This window comes from Python bivittatus, unplaced genomic scaffold, assembly GCF_059951505.1.
Source record: "Python bivittatus isolate LINGU-HERP-01145 unplaced genomic scaffold, Pbiv_v1 ctg000000_np1212, whole genome shotgun sequence".
NCBI classification, from domain to species: Eukaryota; Metazoa; Chordata; class Lepidosauria; order Squamata; family Pythonidae; genus Python; species Python bivittatus.
Window position 1 is genome coordinate 4,192,467 of NW_028277028.1, and position 12,396 is coordinate 4,204,862.

The window sequence follows — 12,396 nt, forward strand, 5'->3', positions numbered from 1 at the left end:
TCTGTAACCTTGGACTGGATAGCACTTCCCCATTCAAGAATGGTGTGCATTCTTGGGGTTTTCCTGGAATCAAAGCATCTGTTCAATGAGCAGGTGCAAGCTGTAGCCAGGAAGGCCTTTGCACGGCTTCATCTGATGCACCAGATGTGTCCTTTCCTAGATTGGGAGGCCCTTCAGTCATTTATACCCTAGTCATTCCACAGCTCAACTATTGCAATGTGCTGTGCATGGGGCTGCCCTTGAAGACCACTCAGAAGGTTCAACTGGTCTAGAATGCAGCAGTGCTGGCAATGATGGGCATGCCTCAATATGCCCATGTGACATCTCTGCTTTTTGAATTGCACTGGTTGCCAGTTTGCTTCCAGGTACAATTCAAGGCACTGGTTTGAGCTATAAAGCCCTACATGACATGGGGCCTGGTTATTTCAGGGAACCACCTATCTCCTGTGGTGCTGGCCTGGCAGGTTCATTCCAACGTTCAATGGTGGTTCCAACAGAACCACCACAGAACATTGCTCCCTAATCCCAATTCCAAGATCCAGGTTCCTTTGATCAAGCAATGCCATCTGTCAAGACCCCAGAAGCCTGCTTTCTCTGTTGCAGAGTCTGCCCTCTGGAATGAGGCTCTCCCTGAGATGTGTGGCTCCCACGCTGATGGTATTCTAAAGGGGTTTGAAGACCTGAGTCTTCTCCCAGGCTTTGAACTAGGATGGTTGGTACCCCTCGTTGTATATTTGATATGTTGTGTTGACTGGAACCGCCATCTCTATATTGGTATGCTTTTATCTGGATTGTATATTTGTTATTCTGTGTTTATGCTCTGAGCCACCCAGAGTTAATTGGAGCCAGGCAGCTTTTAAGTGGAAATAAGAAATAAATAAATAAACCTTCAAGGAGAGACACTGTGCATTCCAAAGTGCTGTTAGCCAGTTCTCTGTCTGATTCACATAATGTCATTTGTTTGGTTTGGCTTAGCAGGTTATGTGAACTCAGCTCATTGTAATTTGGATACCATGATTTATGGCTTAGTACAATGTGCCAACCCAGTCAATTGTGTCTTATTTAACTAACAGTATTTAAGCAAACCATAGCTTAATACAATATGATGTGAAAATGGAGCAAATATATCTAATTATGTTTTGGAACTATCAGGGAGAACTAGGTGGGGCCTCTCAACATTTGGCTGCCACTATGCTGGCTTTCTCCAGTTGCTGTAGAATACTCCAAGAATCTAGTTTAACCATTTACATTGAGAAAGCTGCATGCATACGAATGCAGATTTGTGGGGGAAAGCTGAAACATCACAATCATTCACTTATCTGGTTGGTTCGAGTGCTGAACATACTGGGTCTGCAGCTACTGTGTGATCTGTACAGTCAGATCCACTGTGAGATTTTAAAAGCCCTGTAATATTTCATAAAATGTTTTGAAAAAATAGATGGTACCTCTTGCTTTAGAGGCTGAAAAATTCTGACCTAGAAATATCGTATTACAAAATTAAAGTTAAAACATCAATTTTTAGGTTGGACCTCTTCCTACGGAGAGCCAGTTTGGTGCAGTGGTTAAGGCATCAGGTTAGAAACCAGGAGGCTGAGTTTTGGCCCGCCTTCAGCACAGTTGGCTAATCTTGGGCCAGTCACTCTCTCTCAACCCTGTAAAGAAGGCAGTAGCAAACCACTTCTGAAATCTTGCCAAGAAAACTGCAGGGACTTGTCCAGGCAGTCACCAGGAGTCCACATGGACTTGAAGGCACGCATACACACACATGCACACACGCACAGACACCTTCCTATAAAGTTGAAATTACCCAAACTGATGTTGGAATATTTTGGTGAGAACATGTGTTCCAGGTTCCTAGTGAACCATTTTGGGATCAGAACAGTCACCCTCAACATGTTTTACACACCTGCTCTATGGGTACAGATATGGATAGAGAGTAAACCAATGCAAGAAGTTAAGATGCAGTGTGAATATATAGGGAGTTACAAGTTAACATTGTGAGAAAATATGCTTATTTTCCTCCACTGATATCTGTTTCAGAGAGGTGGGTATGCAGCAAGATGGAAGAATTCACCTGACTGTAGTTTACTTTGGAAGTGAACAAATGAGTGAAGTCAAAGGAATCCTAGAAAACATATCCAAGTGAGTAAAATCTTTGTCTTAATGTCATTTTTATTTTAGAAACCAAAGGAAAATGAAAGTTGGATTGCCTGATTCTACTCTTCTCATTAGTGGTTAACATTTTCAAAAAGAGGTAGTAAGACTCAGGATATCTGGAAGGCCTGTGGTTGTTTGGCTGAAACCTTTGCCTTGTAATTCTAATCTTCTATGAATGGAAAGGTACCATTCAGCCATCTGCTTGTTGCTTAGAAGCATCACTTAAATAATATTGGAAATGCTACTGTATATGCAAAATTCCTCTCAAAATTGTTATTATTTGACAAATCATCATCATTCGGATAATTTGTCCTGCACTGACAACCAAGAGGTCTTAATTAGCTTTTTTCCCTCTAATATTAATTAGAGTCTGGGAGAAACCATATCCTTCCATCTATTTTCAGCGAAATAATTGTCTAGTTAATTTTTTTTAATCAAAAAGCATTATCTCTTTTCTCTTTGTCTGTATTATAGACCTTCATCACACCACAGATTATACAACAGACTTTTGAAGGAATTCTTAAGCTTATCTATCTTTTCCAGTAATAATGGAATAAATCTACACTAAGCCATTGTTAGATTAGATCTATTGCAATCAACAGGACCGAGCGAGCCTGTACTAAACTCAGTGCCACTGATTTCACCTGGTTGCCCTAAGAAGTCTGGATCCAACCCCGTATTTCTACAGCCAGTTGATTTGCATCTTATTTTCCTTGTAAAAATCAGTTGAATGCTGCTGGGGCATTTCAAGAAGAAACATTGGCAACTAACAGAGCCTGTTGCTTAACATAAATTAAAATGTAACATTAAAAACCAACTAATATATTATGGTAAAGCTTTTATGGGCTTGAGCCTAAGCCATCAGATGAATGAGGATTTTCTTTCCTGTATATAAGATTCTGTCATAATAAATGTGTTAATCACTAAGTCTCTGTTTTAATTAGGATAAAAAATGATGAACAAATGATAACTGTGGTGAAAACCAGATAAAACTTAAATATAACTTTTCCTTATAGATCAGCTAACTTCAGGAATTACACGTTTATCCAGCTGAATGAAGCATTCTCTAGAGGGAAAGGTCTGGATGTGGGTGCAAGATTTTGGAAAGGAAACAATGTTGTACTTTTTTTCTGTGACGTAGATATATATTTCACAACAGAATTCCTGAACACGTGTAGACTGAATACCCAACCAGGTACAGTTGTCCATGGTTTGATGGATAGAAATTCAGTTTGAGCCATAAACTGTTGTTCTTTATAACACTAAAGATACTTCATACATACATTCCTTCAGAGGTCTGTCAGCTCCCTCTAGAAAACTATAAGCATGACCTGAAAGCGAAGCTCTCTCCTGTGTACATTTCAGAAATTAGATGTTACATATAGCCATCATATGTAATGATCATGGAAAATGCTGTTCTCTATAAATTTGATAATCTCATGCAATGACAGGGGGGAAATCTTGTTCTGAGAGATTCAGTCACTGAAACAGTTAAAGGAAAACCTGGACCTGTTGATCCAGGTAAATGGCCAGAGACATCTGAAATCCATGAAAATCAAACTTGGAGATACAAGTTGGAAGGTTCCCCTCTCAGGTGGGCTTTTTTAGAAAAAGCAAACAGCTGACTCCATTTTTCCTTTTGTCTTTGGAGCAGTTCCCCAGGTTAAGTTAGAAAATAAGCCCCAACCCCATAAATCCATGCTGGAGATACAGCAAGCTAAGGACTAATGAAATCTAAATATGGATTAGAATTTTATTTTAAGGACTGTGATTTGAGCTGTTGGACTTTGTATGTATGTGCACATGGTAGATCTTATGCTGCAAGAGTAGTTGGGTGAAATCAGCCTCTTCAGAAGTCATTGTTGGTTTTTTCTTTCTTCCCCCCCTCCCCCCTTTCCCTTTTCAACTTCCTTCTAGTTTTTAACCTTAACAAATCAGTGAGAATTATTCTGGGAAAAATGAGCCAGCCTTTCCTATAGGAAGGATTGCCATTTGCCTCCTCCTGAGTAAACCAGGGCAGAAAGGGATTTTTCTGAGGAAAGTAGCTGTTAGGGAGGCAACTCATCCCAAGTAAAAGAAGTAGGGACCTTCTGGCGGGAGCCAATTGGGCTAATCCTTCACATCCTATGCATGTACATAATCATGTGACCTGTTACACCCCCTTTAAAAGTTCTCAGTCTTTTGCTGTGCAATTGCCCTGCTTCATTCACAGAATTTAACCTGGGGGGGGGCGATGGGTGCAATCCTCATTCACTTGTAATTCTACAATATTTACCCACTGCTTCTTCCTTTTCCGCAAAAAATGATTAGGAAGAAAAGGAAAGAGATAATAGCTGCATAATGCCTTTGATAGGTAGCTGTTCAAAGTTTTCTTATTAACCATTTCCTTTGCCCTCTTTAGCAGTTATTAAAAGTGGGTCAAGTCCACTCATGCATTGTAGAGAAGTGGGGATGAGGGTTCTAGCTCTGTCCCTTGTAGAGGTCTTCTGCACAATTTGCTAATCATAGGCAGGCAGTGCTTCAGCAATCCTATTGAAAGGACATGAATGGATAATGTCCTCCTCCACTTGCTCCTATCCCAGCCCAAAGGCAGCCCACAATCCTGTTTTCCTCTTCCTCTTGAAAAATGGTGTTTTCCAACTAGTGCCAGCACAAGTCCAAGCTTTTCTGCTGGACTTTAATTTGATCTAGGCAACATCTGCACTCCTGCTGATTGCTAGAGCAAGCTCCTGATGTACAACCCCCCCCTTTTTTTTGGTCGCTACCCTAAAGACTATCTTTAAGATGTCTGCATCATCTGAGGAGAGGAAGATGCTCATGTAAAGCCTGAAGCCTGCTATGCTTTGTGAGGCAGATCTCAAACATATATCTGGGGTCTTTCTATAACTCTGTTAAGTGATGCTCTGAAACACCAGTTCATTGTCTCCAGTCCACACATGCAACTAGTATATTAACGAATAAGCAATAGCTAGGAAAGAATTGTGAACCACTGAAACTTCTTTATCTACTCCACTAGTGGATTCCTGAAATACTGGACTATTGCTTTTTTTCTTTTCAACCCAAATGAAATTTATCAGTACTGCCAGTTTCTCTTTCTAACCCAAGTGACAGGAAGAACAGTAAAACTGGGAAGGGTGTAAGTGCCCCACCAGTTTACCAGTGAATATGCCAGATGGGAATGTGTTGAGAATGAGGGGGAGTCAACAGAGTGGGGCACATGTAAAGGTCTATAAGTGGAAACCACATGTCTTGAAAGACCCACCATGGAAAGGAAATCAATGGGTGCTTGCTTTCCTGGCACAGATGGGAAGAGAAAGGAAGCAGGGGAACTCACCAATTAGGATTGTGGTAACTGCCATCTAGACAGATCACTTTGCCAGCTTCATTGCCAGAGCTGAAGAACAGACTGAAATCTGGGAAGCAGTTTCTTAAGCCAGCTCCATTTCTTGCCAGCTCCAGCACAGAAGGCGAACAGCTTAAGGCTGCAATGTGGAAAGGCCCTTATGCTGTCTTTATTATATGAATATAAATAATTAACTTCTACAGTGGAGAGCTTTCTCTTTCCACGGAGACTGTCCATGTGATTGCAAATATGATGCTTAGTTTCCATGCCTGGAAGGTGCATGAAAGGGGAAGCTTAATGAACTGTGTCCCCCCTCTCCCTTCCTCAAATATGAGTTGAGCCAGATACCAGCTTCCTCCTGCTTCAGTTGCATGGTTTCGCTGGTGTGCTGTCCTGGGTCTTGTGATCTTGGAAGGCATTTTAAGATGTCAGATTTTGCTGCACTGGACTTACTAAAATGACCTCATCATTGGGGCTCTTTAATTGTAGAGGAGATAAATATGTGTTATTGAGAGCTAGTTTGGTGTAGAGCCATGTGCTATATACTGTAGAGCCATTTTGGTGTAGTGGTTAAGAGACCAGGCTAGAAACTGGGAAGCTGTGAGTCCTAGTCCCACCTTAGGCATGAAGCCAGCTGGGTGACTTTGGGCGAGTCATTCTCTTTCAGCCCTAAGAAACAGGCAATGGCAAACCACTTCTGAAATCTTGCCAAGAAAATTGCAGGGACTTGTCCAGGCAGTTGCCAGGAGTCAACACTGACGCAAAGACGCACACATAGAAATCATACTTTCACTGCTCTCTTCTTACTTACTCAAATATATTCAGAAATGAAGCAGTGGTGGCATTTAGACTGTTTCCTACTGAAGAATATAGCTCTTCTTACTACATCTACAGCTACTAATTACTCTGAAATCTACCTTGTTCAAAATATTCAAGAGCAGACCTAGAAGAAAATGACCATATTTTTTCAACTCTTATTTCTAGGAAAGAAAGTATTTTATCCTGTTCTTTTCAGCCAGTACAACCCAAGTCTAATATATGGACACCACGATTCCATTCCACCCTTAAAACAACAGCTGGTAGGTAATTGGTTGTTCAGCCAAATGCACAGCTGAAGTCCACACATCTTAAAGTTGTCAAGGTTGAGAAACACTGCTCTAAATCAATGAGCATCAGAGACTGGTTTATTTTTTCAGTGATGGCCATCCATTCCTGATGATTATGCAGAAGATCTCCCTTAATGGCAGCATTTAAAAAGGTCTTGGAAGTCTATTAATTACAAATGACTAATTGATATGTGCTTTATTGGCCATGCAACTGTTTTATTGATTTTTAAAATACTTGGCTGAACAGATTATGTATTGTTCTATTTTAAAATTGCATTGGAATACATTATTTACCTTTTATTTGCATAGCTTAGGTTTAACTCACTGTTTAAAAATTGAATAGTATAATATACTATTATTATTTTGAAACTGTAGAAAGGTAGGGTTTTTTCTTTTTTTCCTAAATTCTTTTTTTCTCTTGGCTTATTAGTTTTAGTGATAATAGTTTAAAGGAAATGAAATCTAGGAGTTTGATTTGCAGTTGTATTAATTTACTATATTACTTACATCAGTTTAAAATTTAATAATACAAATAAAAACATGTTTGCAATTTGTCACTTTGGATGGGCTAGGTCTAGAGAGGAGCTTTACACCAATATAAATAAATATATAATATTAGGTTATTTTTGAATAACCTAAAGCTTGATACTATTTCTTCACCACATTACATCTCAGATTTTAAAAAAGATATGCAATATACATCTTTAGGATATAAAAATTTCTGAGAATTGAAGTCTGGGAATGAACAATGGATCAGTTTGATGGCCTTGAGTTTAGCTCCAATGGATATTATTTCAGGGTTGTCAAATGAAACTCAATTCCTCAGACACAATTTCCCCCAAAAGCAATATGGGTATAATACGGAGGAGGTCTGTACTAATTGCCCGTGTAATTTTTAAGAAGTTAAAAAAGAAAGTACATTCTCATCCACTGGGACATCCAGATGAGAAAGTCTAGTCTTCCTTTCTATATTTCTATAGTGGCAACAATGTAGAAAAGGATGGCAGCAAACCACTGACATTTACTCATTACTATGCTAAAATCCAACATTTTCCCCTATTATTTCTCCAGGGGGGCAAAAAAAAAAAAGTCAAAAATAATGAGCAAGTCTTGTCTCTAGATAAGGCAATTGTCAGATTTTTATACATCTATACTGGCAGCAGAAAAGGTGAAACAACTTAAAGGAGGGGCCTCTCATTGATTAGGAGACCCACTGCAAATTTGCACTGAGCTAAAAATAAGGATTAGATCAAAGGAGGATTATTTAATTGCAGCTAAAATATATGCTTGTTTCTTTCAGGTAATAAAAAAAGAGACAGGGTTTTGGAGAGACTTTGGGTTTGGAATGACTTGTCAGTTCCGTTCTGATTATATCAATATTGGTAAGAAACTATGCTTGCTTAAATTTGCCAGATATCATAATACCATATGTCTTTTGTTTTGCTTGTTTCTGACACATTTGAGGCTGTTCCTTGATATGGAGAAGGTGTCCATAGCCACACCTGAATTAACTTATCCCCTAATTAGCATATTTAATATTTAAGCAAATCAGTCTATCCTCACTATCTATAATTATTGGTTGAATAAAACATCCATTGAAAAAAATCCATGATATCATTTCAGATGTAAACATTCCTGAAACAGAGGATTTCTAAGGAAATATTCTCCCAAACCCATTTCTGTCCCAATTTTTGTTGATGTAACTTGATGATTTTGTCATAACTTTAAAAATGTCCTAATAACTGTTTTTATTTAACTAATATTTATTTTCCAAATTCATAATAATTTCATAGAGGCTGTATGAAATTATTCATTCTGTTATTTATAAATTAGTAAAACTCTTACCTTGGAAATATCGAAAATAAGGTGGTCTGTGTTTACAAATTGATTCAGGGGTATTGTTTGTAAGTATCCTGTATCTCTCTGCTATAAAATATTGCACTTTCTGACCATAAACCTGGAAATAATTCATGTCTGATTTTATTGTATACTGACAAAATTGGTTTGGACTATAACGTTCCTCTAGCCTTTTTTTTAAAAAAAACAATACCTGATTCAGTTTTTCTACTGAGTTATTGCTGCTCCAAAGCAAACCTTCAGATATCCAACAGGATATTATTTTTTTCAGTATGGCAAAAAGCCAGTCCACTTTGACTACTTGTTCTATACAGTGAATTAAAAGCGATGTGTAGCTTTTTTTCCTCTGTCCCTAAAATGTGAGGGAATGTGAACTTCTGCCAAATATATATACATGGACTAAGAAAACAACAAAGATATATTTCAAAACAAAATAGTATTTTTAAGCCTCTTTTCCTCTTTACAGAAAGTAAAGAGAAAGATATGGGGGATGTTTGGGGGCTGATATAACATGATGCTTTTGTTAATACAGATAGTTCTCACTTACCGACAGCAATAGGGACCAGTAACTCAGTCGCTAAGCGGTGCGGTCGTTAAGTGGGATGTCACATGACTGCACCGACTTACGACATCATTTCTGGCTGTGGTTGTCAAGCAAATCGCAGTGGGTCATTAAGTGTGATGTCATGTGACTGTGACTTGCAACTTCCTGCTGGCTTTCCCATTGACTTTGCTTGTTGGAAGCTGGCTGAGAAGATCGCAAATGGCAGTTGTGGGACTGTGGGACAGTGCAACCGTCATAAATGCGAACTGATTGCCAAGCACCTAAATCTCAATCATGTGACCGTAGGGACGCTGTGACGGCTACAACATTGAGGACTGGTCATAAGTCTTGTTTTTCAGTGCCATCGTAACTTTGAATGGTCACTGAACAAGGGATTGATAAGCAAGGACTACCTGTACTTGGACAAGAAATCACTGGAATAATTGCAGCATGCAGAACACAGGCATCCATTTCTAAACTGTAATGGTGCCAAAATGGTGAAAAATACATTGTGATAGCACAACACAAGCTCTGCCCTTTCATACTTTATTGCAACAACACATGTAACTACGCAAGAGGTGGAGCTTGTGTTGTGACATTGCAATGCATGTTTCGTCAATGCTTACCTGCCCATGGATGCTGCATGCAGAATGACTTTGCCAAATCTGTAGTTCTTTTCCATTCAAGGCCTGCCTCATCTCTCTATTTATTATAAATATACCCACTCTTTCTTTTCTCATTAGGAGGGTTTGATCTTGGCATTAAAGGATGGGGAGGAGAAGATGTACATCTGTACCGTAAATACCTTCACAGCAACCTCATGGTGATCAGGACACCAGTCCGGGGTCTTTTCCACCTCTGGCATGAAAAACATTGCTTAGATGAGTTGACCCCAGAACAGTATAAGATGTGCATCCAGTCTAAAGCCATGAATGAAGCTTCTCATGACCAGCTAGGCTTGCTGGTTTTCCAACGGGAGATTGTGGCTCATCACCACAAACAAAAAGTAAACGGTAGGAACATATGAAGCCAAAATGGGTCTTTCACAAAGCAAAAAAGTCAAACTTAGAATGGTACTCTAAGAACAGATACTGGGGAGAGGAAGTTCCTGGACTTGCAGGGCTCTTCATAATGTTTTAGATGTTTTAGATACCCAGTATCATACAAATGAATGTGGTCTGGTAAGACAGACCTTCTCTTGGTTTCTCTTGCCTTTTCATCTCCAACCCTGTGGGCTCCCAATCTCCAGAAAAGTTTTGGGACTACACAGAGAGATGAAGAGAAAGATGGATATATTTTGCTGAAATATAACATGTGACCAGTGAAGTGACACCATTTATTTTGGGCAATTGCTTCATATTTGCTTTTCTAACTTTGGTTGATACATGATTGGATTGTACAAAGCATTGCATTTTATCAGGTGGGTAGCCAGGTGCTTTTGAACTGTTTTCACGAATGGGAATGTCTGTGGAGACTGAATACCAAGAAAGCTGTTCAAATAAGATTGGTGATAACAGACTGTATCAGTTCTAGCTATGCTCTGTATTTACCTCTGCATAACCACATCTGATCACACTTATATACCCAGTGCAGTGAGAAGTTGAATGGGCCATGTGGAGGGACATAATAAATATTTCTTTCTGGCCTGGGCCACTTACATGCTGAACTTGAAGCTGTTCAAAGAAAGTCAATCACTCCTACATTCCAGAAGCCATATTCTCAAGAAGTTACCACATTTCATAAGACCCAAATGAAATTACATATTAATCTCTTAATCCATCTTAAACCTGATAGAACAAAATACAATCAGTTTCTATTTTACGTTAATGATTAAAAAGATGGATTTGGGGGAGGTTGAATGCTAAATACCTAAAGTTTAAAAGGGGCAAAGACATGACATAGTTCTACATATGGAATCTAGAACTATAAAATATAATCCCCCAGTTAAAAAATAAAAAAGCTGTGTTTGTTTAAACTGTGAATTGTCATATAGTTGCTAGCTCTTGGATGCTATGAAGTATTAATTTATTTGACCTCAGTCATGCACTTTTGGTTTTGTATAACTTTGCTTCTATTTAAATGTAAAAACTTGCTGAAAGTAGCACATTGTAATACAGAAGATAGACACTTTACAAATGGATTTCACTTTATCAAATACATTTACAACTAAGTTATGCCTCTCATTTAACAGCTGTAGTGAAAGTAATTGGAATATGAACCGCATATATCTAAAGAGAGATATTTAGCTATATTTCTTGGACAAGAATTCATAAGCATTGGAAATTGACAGAGCTATTTCAGCCTAATGAATAAGAAATACATGAAAGCTCAGATGAAGGGGCCATCTCTTCACTTGTTTGTAACTCCATCCATTTTTCTGCATAACTGTTGCAGTCATTCCCTGACCTCAGTCCTTCACTATGATTTTATACAATGCTTCAGATAGAACTATTGTTTATAAGATAAATGCAGGCTGTTGTAAAGCAAATGCAAGGAAATTTTCCCCTGGGGCACTTAGAAGAGAGCGCCAGTGGGAAGCGGCTGAGTGTTCACCTGCCCTAAGGGGAGAGTATACAGCTTTGTTGCACTCCTTTGCCAACCTGGAGCCAGTCTTTTTCGCCATGTTCTGTATATATTGTTTCTCATGAGGACAGTCAGATCTTCTGGGGTTCCCGTTTTTCTGAGCACATTCCACAACTTGATGTGGAATTGAAGGCCTTTCTATAATTGATGAAGCACATAGTGGTGCCTTTTTGGTATTTTTTGGCTTTCTCAACTATCCAGCGTGCATCAGCAATAATGTCTTGTGTTCCTTGGCCTTTTCTAAAGCCAGCTTGAACATCTGGCATCTCTTTTTCCATATAGGGCTCTAATCTGCATTGGATGATCCTAAGCATTATTTTGCTAGCATGTGAAATTGAATATATTGTATGATAGTTTGCACACTCTGTTAAGTCTCCCTTTTTTGGTATGGAATGTAGACTGACCTCTTCCAATCACTTGGCCACTGTGTTTTCTGTGTTGCCATATTTCAGTGGGCAAAGTTCCTGTAGCCTTCTGACTTGATAGCCATTCTGCCAATATAATACCTGCTATACTGTTACACTATGATTTTAATATACTTGCCAATTCACCTTGCATTTTTTCATATTTGAACTTTGGAAAATGTGCCTCAAAGTGGAGCTTCGATGAAATAGAGACAAAGAAGAAAGTAGAAGTACATTTTCCAGATGTATTTAAATATTACAGTCAGCTAATACTGATGGTTAGAAAAATAAGGAAACTTGCATTGAGACCGGAAATCTTTTTATTAGGGATGATGGACATACACTTAGAAAAAGCACATGGTACTCTACTTTTCTATATGACAACGGCTGCGAGACTGCTTC

General features: G+C 38.8%; 1 protein-coding gene across 2 annotated transcripts in view; it reads left to right on the plus strand.

The window, feature by feature from the left end:
* CSGALNACT1 (chondroitin sulfate N-acetylgalactosaminyltransferase 1) overlaps positions 1-12,396 on the plus strand; it is a 32,279-nt gene that overhangs the window by 19,284 nt on the left and 599 nt on the right. Inside the window, exons 4-8 of one of the 2 annotated variants that reach the window (XM_088136068.1) lie at positions 2,041-2,142; positions 3,174-3,352; positions 6,485-6,579; positions 7,907-7,988; positions 9,751-10,020. In XM_088136068.1, coding sequence (XP_087992194.1) covers positions 2,041-2,142; positions 3,174-3,352; positions 6,485-6,579; positions 7,907-7,988; positions 9,751-10,020 — 728 coding nt within the window. Of the gene's footprint in view, positions 1-2,040; positions 2,143-3,173; positions 3,353-6,484; positions 6,580-7,906; positions 7,989-9,750; positions 11,740-12,396 lie in introns of those variants that run through there. The other variant, XM_007431330.3, reaches the window with a different exon arrangement.